General features: G+C 43.4%; 2 protein-coding genes across 3 annotated transcripts in view; one reads left to right on the top strand and one right to left on the bottom strand.

Annotated features, from left to right (window-relative positions):
* Positions 1 to 2049, top strand: part of LOC309577712 (transcription initiation factor TFIID subunit 4-like) — a gene marked incomplete at its 5' end in the record, with an annotated part of 145831 nt that extends 143782 nt beyond the window's left edge. Inside the window, one exon of the mRNA XM_082289897.1 lies at positions 188 to 2049. Coding sequence (XP_082146023.1) covers positions 188 to 355 — 168 coding nt within the window. The 3' untranslated portion in view covers positions 356 to 2049. The remainder of the gene's footprint in view (positions 1 to 187) is intronic.
* A 1994-nt stretch (positions 2050 to 4043) lies between these two features.
* Positions 4044 to 12421, bottom strand: part of KCTD15 (potassium channel tetramerization domain containing 15) — a gene marked incomplete at its 5' end in the record, with an annotated part of 42660 nt that continues 34282 nt past the window's right edge. For both annotated transcript variants that reach the window (XM_082289783.1, XM_082289784.1), the window contains 2 exons: positions 4044 to 5460; positions 10926 to 11231. In XM_082289783.1, coding sequence (XP_082145909.1) covers positions 5305 to 5460; positions 10926 to 11231 — 462 coding nt within the window. In that variant the 3' untranslated portion in view covers positions 4044 to 5304. The remainder of the gene's footprint in view (positions 5461 to 10925; positions 11232 to 12421) is intronic.

Here is a 12421-nt window from a genome sequence, read left to right as displayed (position 1 = left end):
GTTAACCTGGTGAGAGACTCAGAATAGAAAAAATAATAATAGTAAAAAAACCCTCATGTAATGTTTACAGAATGAGGCTCATAATGATGCATTGAAGCTGTTTGAAAAGAATCCAGCAGTTGTAGCCCTGGGAGAGGAGGAGGCCCTTTGCTGCTGAGGACTCATGCTCTGGTGTGCTCTCTTGCAGGGTGTGGGGGTGTGTGCTGGCAGCCAGGCCGGGCTGGGCACGGCCTCCCCCCGGCAGTACCCCCGGCAGAAAATCACACGCGTGAACCTCAGGGACTTCATCTTCTACATGGAGCAGGAGCGAGAAATGAGCCATTCTCTGCTGCTCTACCGAGCTCTGCTTAAATAAAGCCAACAGTTGTACTGATTGCTCCACAGAAGCTCAACTTGCATTGAAAGCTGTCATTTTAATGTGCCTTCTATTTTTTTCAGAAGTCAATGTTCCAGTAATTTTGTTTTGTAAAATTGTCAGACACATGCAATAAATTCCCTTTATGTAAAAAAAAAAAAAATATATATATATGAAAACCACCAAAAAAAATGTGCAAAAGGTTTTAAAATGTTAACTCCACAAATAAAATCAACATTGAAGTCTTGCTCCATTTGGCCATTTTAGGTAAGGCTGAAGTAGCTGACGTTGAAGTTACACAAATGCAATGGCTCACCTAAACCATCTCCTGGCCAGGACTGGGACAGGTTCAGGTTCACAGGGGTGGGTCCCAGCCATGGTGATCACCTGTGTGTTCACTCGTGCTGGGCTTGTTTTGTTTTCAGTTTACTAGCACTGTCTTACTAACCATGGTGATACCTGTTGCTATTTTAGCTTAGTTATAATGGCAATTTTTTGCACAGCCAAGAGACTAGCCACTGCACACTCCCACAAATTTTATATATTTAGGATTTTTGCTTTTACTGCACAGCTCATTTCCTGAGCCATTTGCTGAACCAAATCTTAAGTGTATGAAATCTGTGTGCTGGGTCTCAGCTGAGTTACCTTGACTTGCTTCCAGTTGTTTTCTAAATCTCATCAACCTTTTGCGCATTTGTAGCAGCTGGTTAGTAACAGGATTCAAAGCTGGGTTTTATTTTCTAGAAAAATACTAATTTATTTATTGCAAAGAGTATGGTTTAATGGTGGTTTTAAAAGATAATATTGTTCAGTAAAGATTTTAGAGTATTCTATATGGATTTTTAAAGTCACTGTAGAGGTTTCTGGGGGCCGCTTCCACTCCTGGAGTGGGGAGAGCAGGTGAGCCCGGGCAGCCTGGTGCCACCTGGAGTGGGGACACCTTTGCCTTGGACAACTGGACCAAGGCCTCCAGTCCGGAGAGGCTCCTGAACAGGCACGTGGCTTTAAGCATAAGGAGCAGCTGTAAGTACCTAAAGGTGGGGTGAATGCCTTTTAAATGCTTTGCTGAAGCAGAATTTGGGCCCACACGGAAGCCAAGCGATGTCAGTGTGAGCCTGTGAAATGGGGATCGAATAGGGCACGAACAGGCAGGTGGGCACGAGCTGTGCTTCAGAGCTAACAGTGTTACCAGTCACCACAGAAGGGACACATTTGCTTATTTATCTTTTCCATTTTTACTATGTTATGCTTGCCACTTTTTTGAGGCAATATTTTTTTTGATGGGAAACCATAGCGAAAGCACAAATAGAACTATTTGTCCAATAGTTTTAAAAACAAAGGTTTTAATTATTTTTTAAGGTTTATGAAAAGCAGAAGAAAATTTATACTGCTGCTATTTAGCCAAAAGATTATTCATAAGGTATTTAAGGCCAGGAAGTGTAAAGTTACGTTTTAAATGTATTGATAATTTGTACATATTGTTTATAAAGGCCTTGTGTTTATTAGAGTTACGTTATTTTGATGATTTCTGTACATACTGGTAAATACCCCCAATTTGTGTGAAAACATACTCCCTTATTTGTACTTATTTTGTAAAGAAATAAAACAATTTACTAAAGTAACACATCGAGTGACATACAGTATTAATTTATCAAACATGAATTTCACATTGTCTTGTAGTTCTTAAGCACTGGTCAGAAACATTTTGCATTAAAATATTAACAGAATACCCACAAAGAAATATTAAAACCAAATACTTCAATGTTTTGTTGTGCTGATTCTTATCCTTTGTGAAACATCTAATAAAATTGTCAACAAACCTCGATGCCATTAGTACAGAGAATGGATGTACTCAGCAGTGGCTTTCTCGGGAGCGATGAGTCCAACAAGCACAACAGAACGTTCTCTTTCGCTTTCTGTCTGGACTGGAGCTGTGACAGCCTGGACACAAAGTGCTCGTGAAGCCTCGTGCTTGTCAGGCACGGGGCCAGTGCTTAGCAACAGCGAATCAGAAGAGTTTTGTTCAATGGGTTTAGGTGAAAAACCAGGCTGTGCTTTGCTTCTTGGCCTTCGCCACACAAACCTGTGCTGGCTGCACACCACAGCTTCACTGGGGTTCTGTGGTGCTTTAAAACATCTTAGCGATGCTGAGCAACGTTCTTCATTAAGTTATGTTGCTATGGTTTAAGGCCAGAAGTAAATATTCAAATCAGTTCTTGCTGATATTGCTGCCTAAAAATATAGGGAAATAAGTAAAAAAGATATAAATGAAACTGTAATAATCTTTAAATAGGTGACCTGAAGTTACTAACTAAAAGAACATGTCCTAGGCTTAACTTTTTTTTTTTTAAAGGCATTTTTGTTCTAAGAAAGTGATTGTTTCCACATGTCTTCCTTGCCTTTGTGCTGTTTTGCAGTCAATGCTATGATGTCATGGTTTAAACTTTCCATCTCAAGTTCACATTTAACTCGGCTGGCGCAGCCTGGAACCCTTTCCAATGCCACCTCAGCAAAGCTGCCCCAACTACAGGAGCTGCTTTATTGAGCCGTAAAAGAATACAGTAAACACCAAACTGAGGAAAAACCAACCAACCAACCAACCACAAATACTTCCAACGTTCCACAGATGTGTAAAAGCACCATCCCACTCTGCGCTCCTCAGAGCTGCCTGGGGAGAGCACCAGGGGCAGGAGCAGGCCCCTGGAATGGAATATCACCTTTATTCCCTGGCTGAGAGGTAAGAACCGGACAGGACGTGCTGCCGGAAGCACTCGGCTCACCCCGTGCCGGAGGGCAGGGCAGGAGTGGCTACAGGATAAAAACAAGAACCTGAACAGACTCGTGAAGGATACTTTGGACTTAAAGGTATGAAAGTAATAAATAAAACACTTTTATCTTTTTGTAAGACATGGCTACATCAAGCTGAATGGAGAAAAAGGCTGGAGAAGACGCAATCAAAAATTCTCACCTCTTTCAAACAACATGGGAGATACAGTGATTGTTCCACCCTACGTGCTTGTTTTTGTTCATTTACTTTACAGAAATGTTTATGGCATGAAGTACTGTATAAGAAATGTGCATACACAAATACATGACAATTATACGTTAAGTTCTTTACAATATTAAATGTATAATATACAATTCTACAGATATCTTACATACAAAGGTGAATGCTGTGCCATATATTCAAATATGGCAATGCCTAGCGACTTTAGAATGTCGTACAAGTATAAAACCACAAAATAAAATAACTTTACAACTCTTAAAGTAGACAGATTTGCTCAACTGTTCTGTTACGGTAGCAGGCCAAGTGGCCAGGATTGCCATTAGAGATTTCCGAGTGTGGTGACCAAGGTGAGAAAACCTGCAGAGGTCTGATTTTCCATGGACAGGTATCCAGCCCTTTTCCAAAAATTAGACCCCTGCCTAGATTTTACCTTGGATAGTCAGTACAGCTCATTGCTTTTGAAAATACTAGTCTTAAACATGACTTAAATTTTGCCTGATTGCAATCAATTTGCATTAAAGAACTGTTGACCACTTAATACTCTGTACCTTGTTCCATATGGCCATATTTATGCATCTAAAAAGAGTTTAATTAAAATTCAGCATCTACAACAATATTCTATAAATTAATGTGGGAGAAACTAAATTGTGATTAACACATGAATTAGTGATTGAGGACCCAATCATGCTAAACAGCAATAAACAGGATTTAGCAGAATGCTATTTATAACCTTGCACCTGCAAACACGGTGCTGTCTCCTGAGTTAGGAAGCCCTGTGAGTCAGTGCCAAGTCCTGGCAGAAGCAGGACCCTCCTGCTGACAGACCCCTGACTTTGTTACAGAGAAAGTTACACAGATAGAGGGCAGCTACACAGTTAAAAATCTAAATAATAATTTAGAATAAAAAAACAATTTAAGCAAAAGGCTGCCTGCTTTCATCCGGCAATGGCAATACAGGATTTTAACAACTCTTTGCAAGAATTCCAGACCCATAAAGAGTGGGCTTGTCCAAAATTCTTAAAACTTTCCTGCTAAATGTGGGCTTCTAACATGGTTAGTAAATGATTAACAAGGGGTGGCTTGCTTGGCAGAACCATGCTTCTTTGATGATGCAAAACTTAACAGTTGCTGTGTCAAAACAAGACTGGCTTTAGAAGAGCTACAGCTCCATGTCAAGTATGTGACCCTTGTGTGATGGTGGATTTATTTAGCATTTTATTTTGTGCTTCCAGATCCCTACTGTTGCAAATATTGCCGTAAGTGGGCCTAATTTCTTGTCACTTATTTTGTTTGGTTTGGGGGGTGGGGGTTTAGTACTGAGCACCAGTGACTATGAATCGGTCCTTTTCTGGTGCTGGATCCTGTTCACAGAGAGAGACCTCAGTTGGAAATGTAGTATAAAAATAAGCCATTTGCTCATGTGGGTGAGTACAATCACCAGGTGACTGTGATGCTGGGGCTGTAAAGCACGTCTGATATGGAGGAGGGGCAGCAGTCAGGGAAGAATCTCAGTGCAGTTTTTAGGGTTCTTCCTCCCGCAGACGCCCCCGTCCCCACAGCGCAGCTCTGGGGTGTCCCTGGGCAGCTGTCGGGACCACTGCTCCTGCTGGTCTGTTCCACTGCTTCCATGGCTCTTGCTGCAGAAGCCCAGTCCAGGGCCAGCGTTTCCGAAGCTTTGCCTGTTCCACACCACTGCTGGCCAGCCCAGAGTACATCCCAGACCCGCCACGCTGGGTGTGCTCAGGAACGTCACTGTGGACGACGGACAACTGGTTTTTCAAATGCATTCCATGGCTGGCTATGTGACAGGTAGTTTCAGAGTACCACTAATTGGCAACATAAAGTCAAAGTCTGTTTGCTAATACTGTTTTGCAAATCCTTAGTGTTTCACATAAGGGACTATTAAACACTTCTACGGTTACAAAGGGGGCACAGGGAAGGTCTAGTCCAGGGGCTCCTGTTTTATTCTGATTGTTGGGGTGGGCTGTGGTCGTCTGTCTTCGCGACACAGCACGTATTCGCTGAACTGGGAGGAATCTACCCCACCACCACAGGAAGCTGCCACGTTAAATCCCTTCTGAAATAATCTTTCGAGCACCTGCAATGTGGAGGGAAAAAAATCAGATTAATATTTAGCAAATTTTAGTGATAAAAGCATTCGGAAGCACCAGATCTAAATGATGGATTTTGTCTTTCGAGTCCTCGTTGAATGAATATTATTCAGCTATAATTCTATAAGTTATTGTTAAATGACTGTACTGTGATTAAAGTCTCGCTCTCAGCAAACCTCTGTAGAAAACAAAAATTAATCAAAGAAATAAGCACTCTGCAGAGCAGCTTAGTATATTATATAGTAAAATACTGGACTGTGGTGATATTGATGCTCTCTCTTACTGCTTATCGAAAGCAACATCAGGTTTAAGCTGTAATAAAAAATGCCAATTATTCATTAGTAATATGAACAGTCTTAGAGAGAGGGGGGCTGAGAAGCTCTTCCTTGGCAGATGAAAATGTATTAGGAGTTCGAATGACACATCCACCAGATCTTCGTGGTAATCACAGCTGTTTGCCCTCGCTGGAAGGGAGCAAAGCATGGCAGGGACAGGATGCAGAGCCAGGATGTGGACAACAGGGAAATGTTCTGGCCCAAGAAAGAGGTTAATCTGTACTGCCCAAATATGTATTTTCTCTTTCTACTCCTTAAGAAAAGTTGGTGCAATTTAGATGCATGAATTTAAGGAACCCAGAGGCAACTTTAATTTCTGCGACTGTCACACAGCACATTTCCCCAGGATATACTGATCCTGGCAATGGATCGGGGACGTGTTTCCACATGCGTGAGCGTGTGTTGGTATTTGGCTTCCCAGCAGAGCAGGACACACCAGGCTTTTCCCAGAGTCAGGTGAGAGCAGATGCCAGATCCACCTTGGGCAGGTCACAAGGCAGGACCCACTCTGGCTCTCCTCAGTCCTGGGCAGCAGCCTGGAAAAATGGTTCCTGTGTTCTTCTCTACTGATAAATGCCATCGAAGGGAGCAGCCTGTAGTGTCCTCCAAGAGCCTCACCCAGGGTATGGCTCCCACTGTGGCAGCACGTGGAACAGGGAAGTGACCCGATGGTTTTAATTATTAAAACTGGCAGCACCAGCCTCGTGTGACACCTCTCTGCACCCACAGCGACCTGGACCAAGCCCTTTACAAACTTGTTCATTCATCCTACAGAGGTGCCTGAGCAATACATCCACCTTCAGACACTCATGTCGTACTTTCCTGGGCTGAGGCTACACAAGGAGTTTGGTCTCCGTTCAGCTTCGCTGTGAGCACGTCCATGGTTACAGCGACTGAGGAGCTGCACACAGAGCACTGCCCTCGCCCTCACACACACCCACCTGAGGCTACGCTGCATTTCTTAGTGCACCACTTCTTTTGCCTGAGTGTTGGCTTTGCTTTTCCCAGACATGATTTTGGAAGGACAGCTGTGTCCAAGGTGGTGTCGTAGTGCAGTGCAAACCATGGCAGCAGCATTTGCTGGTTTTAATCCGTTTGATCCCTCCTTGTGTTATCCATCTGCCTGTGTTATCCATCTGCACTTAATCCAGGGTTTGGCTTTTCAGGGGTAACTAAAATGTTTTACTTTTGCTACCCTGGCTCTAAGGACGGGCAAAGGAAAGGGGCTGCTCCAGCAGAGCTTTGCCTAAGCCATGCCGAGTCTGCTGAAAATCAACTTGCCTGAGGAGTTCTGCCTGGCCCTGGGACACAGGGACTTAACATTCTCAGAAAGTCCCATCTGCCAAATCTCCCTGACTTTTGCCCTGATTTTTACATACTCTACACTGCAGGAAAGTTGTAGATCTGAAAGATCAAAAAAGCACACCAGAGCATGGAAGAAAAACGAACCAGGAGAGATGAAAAGAAGAGGCAGGAGAGTGGGTTAATAAAATACCTTTAAGATAGAGAAAAAGAAAGCTTCCGTCTCTCTTATTTGTCCAGGCTGTATGCAGCCTATAGTTCCAAAATGGGGTGCAGATACCAACACTGTTCCTCCTCACAGAGGAAGGCAGGAGGAGTCTGAGACGGAAGGAGGAATAAGACACCAGCAGGCTGCTGTTTCACAGGCTGGAATGTGTTCTGCCTGTATCATGTATCACTGCTCCTAGCCCTGACAGGATGAAGATGAGAGACAAGCCATGGGAAAGGAGGCTTCTCCCACTGAACTGGAGAGTGGAACAGAGGATTGACAGGTAAGATTTCTGAGAGAGACGGGACTTCAAAATCCTCACTAAAAAGTTTTTTAAATCAATTTGCTTGTAAGACAAAACAAGCAGGGGGGTGCCCTTGGCTTGCCTCAGACCAAAGCTATGGAAGGCTGCATGTTAAAATAGGATTCTTTTTCACTGAGCCTCTCTCTGCAAACACCCAGTCCAGATAGACATTACACCTCAGAGCTCCACACACCGAACAAAGTGATTCATTTTTGCTCAGTACGTGCTGGAAGGACCAGACTGCAGGCTATAATCTGGCATTAAAAACCTTGGGATCATCAATTTTCTCAGTAAGAAACAGAACAGGCCAAATCCTGTAAACAATGCTGAGGATGTTTAAATACTGCAGTTTTGTGTCACTTGGATGAGGCTGAGCTCAGGTCTAGGCAGAAAGGCTCCTTTCAGTGCTTCTGTGCATGAGACTGAACAGCATTTTGAACATGGACAGGTTTAAATTCCATTTGGAGAATTTGATTCTATACACATTATTTCTTCTGAGGGTAAGGTACAGACAGGGGGAAAGCAGTGACCATCTCTGAGTCAAATCAGAGCTACTTTCCTGAAAATCTCCAAAGAGAATATGCCAAAAACTGAGTATCAGCTGTGACTCTCCCATGTACAGGGACACATGCACATTATTAAACAGAGGATTTGTGCTAGGATTTAATACACGCTGTCTTCCAATATTCCAAGCACATTTGATTTTATTGGAAGGTTCTCCAAATGGAAACCTGATCCTTTCATTTAGTGCATTTCATTTAAATTTTGCAGAATATTAACAAATACATTCTTAATTATGAAGACTTAATGTTCAACATTCACAGCATCACAGAATTTTCTGTAAGATAAATTCATTATTCCCACCAGACCCTGTTGCAAGGAGTTGAAAAAACCCATACCTCTATATAATTACAAATGGCTGTAAAATTAGGAGTTACTGTATTTTTTTTTGCCTAATAGGTGTTGACATTCTTTGTTTTGTATGCACAGTTCTTGATATAAAGCATTTAATGAAAATATTTTCCAAATATAGGAAAAAAATTTATAAATATTGCAGTTGTGCTACCAAATACATTGAGCAGAGCCTAGGGAGACAGAAGTAATGTATCACCTCAGCAAACAGCAGACAGGCTTCTTGTGTTGCTCTCTGGGATTCTTTGCAAGCAATTCTGCTCTTCCAACCACTACCCATCTCCCTTAAGTCTGTGCATTTGCCTCCCTGTACTTCCAACTTTTGACTTAATATTGTTTTGCCAAAAAAATCCTTTGAGGGGGAAGAGCCTGTGTGCTGACCAGAGTTCATCAGAGCCAATGCTAATTAGCTGCTGATTTCATCAGCCTTTGGTCTCAGAAATGCATCATTTTCCAGAAAGTGTTTGAAAACACTTTCTATTAATTATATAGTAAAATGATGTAATTTAGTAAAATGATGTAGTTTAATAGTATTACTTATACTGTAGACTCTTTGACAGAAATTTTTTCCACAACATGAACTTGCAAAGAGACTCTTTGATTCTGTCTAAATTTTGACTGAATTCAAACACATTCAAATAGTAACAGTAATTAGTGTTTTACTACTTAGGTAGCACATGTATCCTACGAGTTACACCACTCTGGATAAAAGAGAGCTGAGTGCTCAACCATGTGGGCATCCAGAGCTTGGCCAGCCAGTGCTGAGCTGGTCAGTGGCTCACTGTGACCCTTTATTGTTTCAGTTTTTTTAATTCCTTGTGTGATCTAGCAGGATCTAGCAGGATCCCATGGCTGGGACACAAATGCTCTTCCCTACCCACTCACCTGAGCTAGACTGCTCCCTCTCCTCCCAGCACAGCAATGGAGACATCTCCCTGTCCCACTGCCAGCAAACAGAGTTGCCTCTGACCACTCCCAGCCTGCTGGGCTTGGGGCAGCCCACCCCAAACCTTGCCAAACCCACCCCAAGCCTTGCCAAACCCACCCCAAGCCTTGCCAAGTGTGAAACTGGTAAGGACTGTGCAAAATTAACCACAGCCTGGTGAAGTTCAACCAAATATACCACTTGGGAGTCTTGAACCAAAAAGCACCCAAACCCACTGGGAATGCTGCCCATGCAGTGGGGGAGCCACCATTAGGGTCACGTTTTGAAAATGACTCCACCCACCTCTACATATGCAGGTGACTGCAGCTCCCCTGAAGATGTCGCTTGGCAGCCTGGGAGACAGAGGGTGCCTGAGCCTGATGTGTAACAACCACACAGGTACAAGAGCTCCAGGTTCTTGTCCTCCCTTGCTCCCTTGCACCTCCCTCCCCAGCCAGTCTGGCCGGCCTGGTCCATGGACCAGCTCTTCTGTGGGTTTTTGCCCAAAGGGGACTTTATCAAGACAACCACGGCATTTCCCACAGCCCAGTTCACATCTGCAGCCACAGCCCATCTGCAGAGGATGGTAACTTGGGAAATACTCCCCTCTAGGTTGATTTCAGTTCCCCTAACATGAGCATTTGCAGCGTATTCCAGAGGAATACACACAAAAACCAAGAGCTCTGTCTTGCCCGTGTTAATTAAGGCCAAGTTAACGGCACCATCGCCTGGTTCCTCCCCACAGCCCCAGGACAGCCACACCAGCAGAGCTCTGGCTGCAGTGCTGGTGATCCCTGAGAAATGGCACTGCTTGCCCACAGGCTGCTGCCTAAACACAGACCACGTATTTATTCCTGCTGCCATCCACCTATCTGTCCAGTTATCTTCTTTTGTTTCAGATGTTTAATTTTAAACTTAATGTCAAAACTCTGAGTATAAAATGAAATACATTTTTGTTTAAAATACTCTGGGCAATTTTTATAGAACATCCTTTCAGAAAAAAAAAAAAGTGCAGAGATCAATTTTTTTAAGTCCATCCCGCAGGCACCATCATTTAATTATGAGTGAGACATAAATTATGCATTTACACATTGTTGCATTTTCTATAAAATGGTGTGGAGACTTTTTTTTTTGTAGTTTTTGGAACTCTCTCATTCTTCCTAGAGGCACTTTGGAGGAAAAAAAAAATACTGCCAAAGGCTATACATTGATGAAAAAAATTAGCATTTATCAGTATAACACCATTATGAGGCCAGCATGGCACTAACATACACAAAATCTAAATGTATTTTTCTGCTTAGACTCAGGAAAACCTGAAAGACTGTGATCTCACCAGGCAGAAATGTTTTCTTGCACTATAAGCACTGAAAGTAATTGGGCAGAAGCAAATAATTCGCATATAATTGAACAAGCCATAGTGAAAAAGCACCCCAGCACCAGAGGAGGCAGCACGGAAAGGCCATTACCTGCACGGAGTTCAACCGGCAGTATCCATTCAAGGGAAACCTGATAACGTGGGTGGGGTCCTGGTTCCAGCCCGCGTTTACAGAGTTGCACATGACGTCCCCAGTCTCTGGGAAGATCTCTTCTATCAAAGCCTTCTCCCCGCTCAATGCAATTCTTTCCCCCAGATCTGGAGTCACTCTTACAACCAAGCAGTCACAAGGCTGGAAATGTTTCCTTTGTTCTTTCTCTTGTTTCCATCGCTCAAGTTCCTTAATCATTGGCTGCAGCTGGTAATACTTTGCTTCTTCATATAAAAGATTAAAGTCCTGGGGAAAAAAAAAAAAAAAGAGTGGGAGAGAGAGAAACTAGAAATGGTTATAGTTCTCTTTTAAAAATGAGTATTGTTCCTGTTTGACCTACTTAGGCTTATGTATTGTCAGCAAGAGAGCAAAGGCAACAGGTACCCACATACACCTCCACAGAAAACCACATGGTGTTAGTGTTGAATCTGTTTGAGCTGATCGAGAAGTTCCCACTGCACTGAATTATCTCTTCATTTATTATCCCACAAGCTCAATGCCAGAAGGCTTTACTCCTGGATTAAGAAATCAAAATAGCTGGTTGCAATAAACAAAGCCTACTGATGTAAGAGAAGATGTTCCGAGCCCTAATCTTCACTCGTGGCCTCAGATCACTCTGATCTCACAGGAGATCTCAGGCTTCGCTGTCGCCTCGCACATGATACGAGATGGAGTTGTCAGTTCAGCTTCACTTCTCACCTGTCTTTGCTGAGGCTGAAATTCAGCTACAGCGGCTCAGCTGCTCCCTGCAGCTCATGACTATTCATGTATTTAAAGCGTACTTTGGAGCCTGGTAAATTATATGGAGGTAGTGACCATCCTGCTGGCTGGGAGCTCAGCTGTTGCTCCAACAGCTTAAAAGCAGCAGTTCTTCCCTGCCATTTGTCCATCACTTCACTTGGGCTTTGGGCAATTCAAATTCCCAATTTGATCCAATTCCCAGTTCAGTGATTGTTTCATCAGCTTCTGACAGATCTTCCCACCTCAGTGGAAATATGTGCGAGCACGTGGTGGCCAAGGGTGTAGCATCCCCGGACCGAGGGAGAAGGCCCCTGAGGGCACTTTGCTCCCGCTGGCCCCACAGCCTCCTCCAGCCTCCCGAGGGAAGAGGAGCAACAAGGGCTCAGCACCAGCTCCTCCCTGCAAAGACCTGTGTCTGCTTTCCTGGCTCTTGCACCTCTTTACACATGCAAATGCTGCACCACAGATGCTTTTGTGGAGTGTGCTGGAGGTCAACACGTGGAACAAAGGCCAGTTCTACACAAATGAAATTAAACGAAAAATCAAGACTGAAATGACTGAAATAATTTGGACTGGAAAGAATGATATGACAAGAAGCAATCAAGAAATGGGCACCAAAATTACATGAAAAATAACGGGTGTGCTGCTGCCCCAGGACTCGGGGAGGAGGGGGAATCAAAGGCCAATCAACACGC

Source organism: Coloeus monedula (genome assembly GCF_965178545.1).
Source record: "Coloeus monedula genome assembly, chromosome: 13".
Lineage (NCBI taxonomy): Eukaryota > Metazoa > Chordata > Aves > Passeriformes > Corvidae > Coloeus > Coloeus monedula.
The sequence above is the reverse complement of the archived record's forward strand: the minus strand, read 5'-3'. Positions and strand labels throughout refer to the sequence as shown.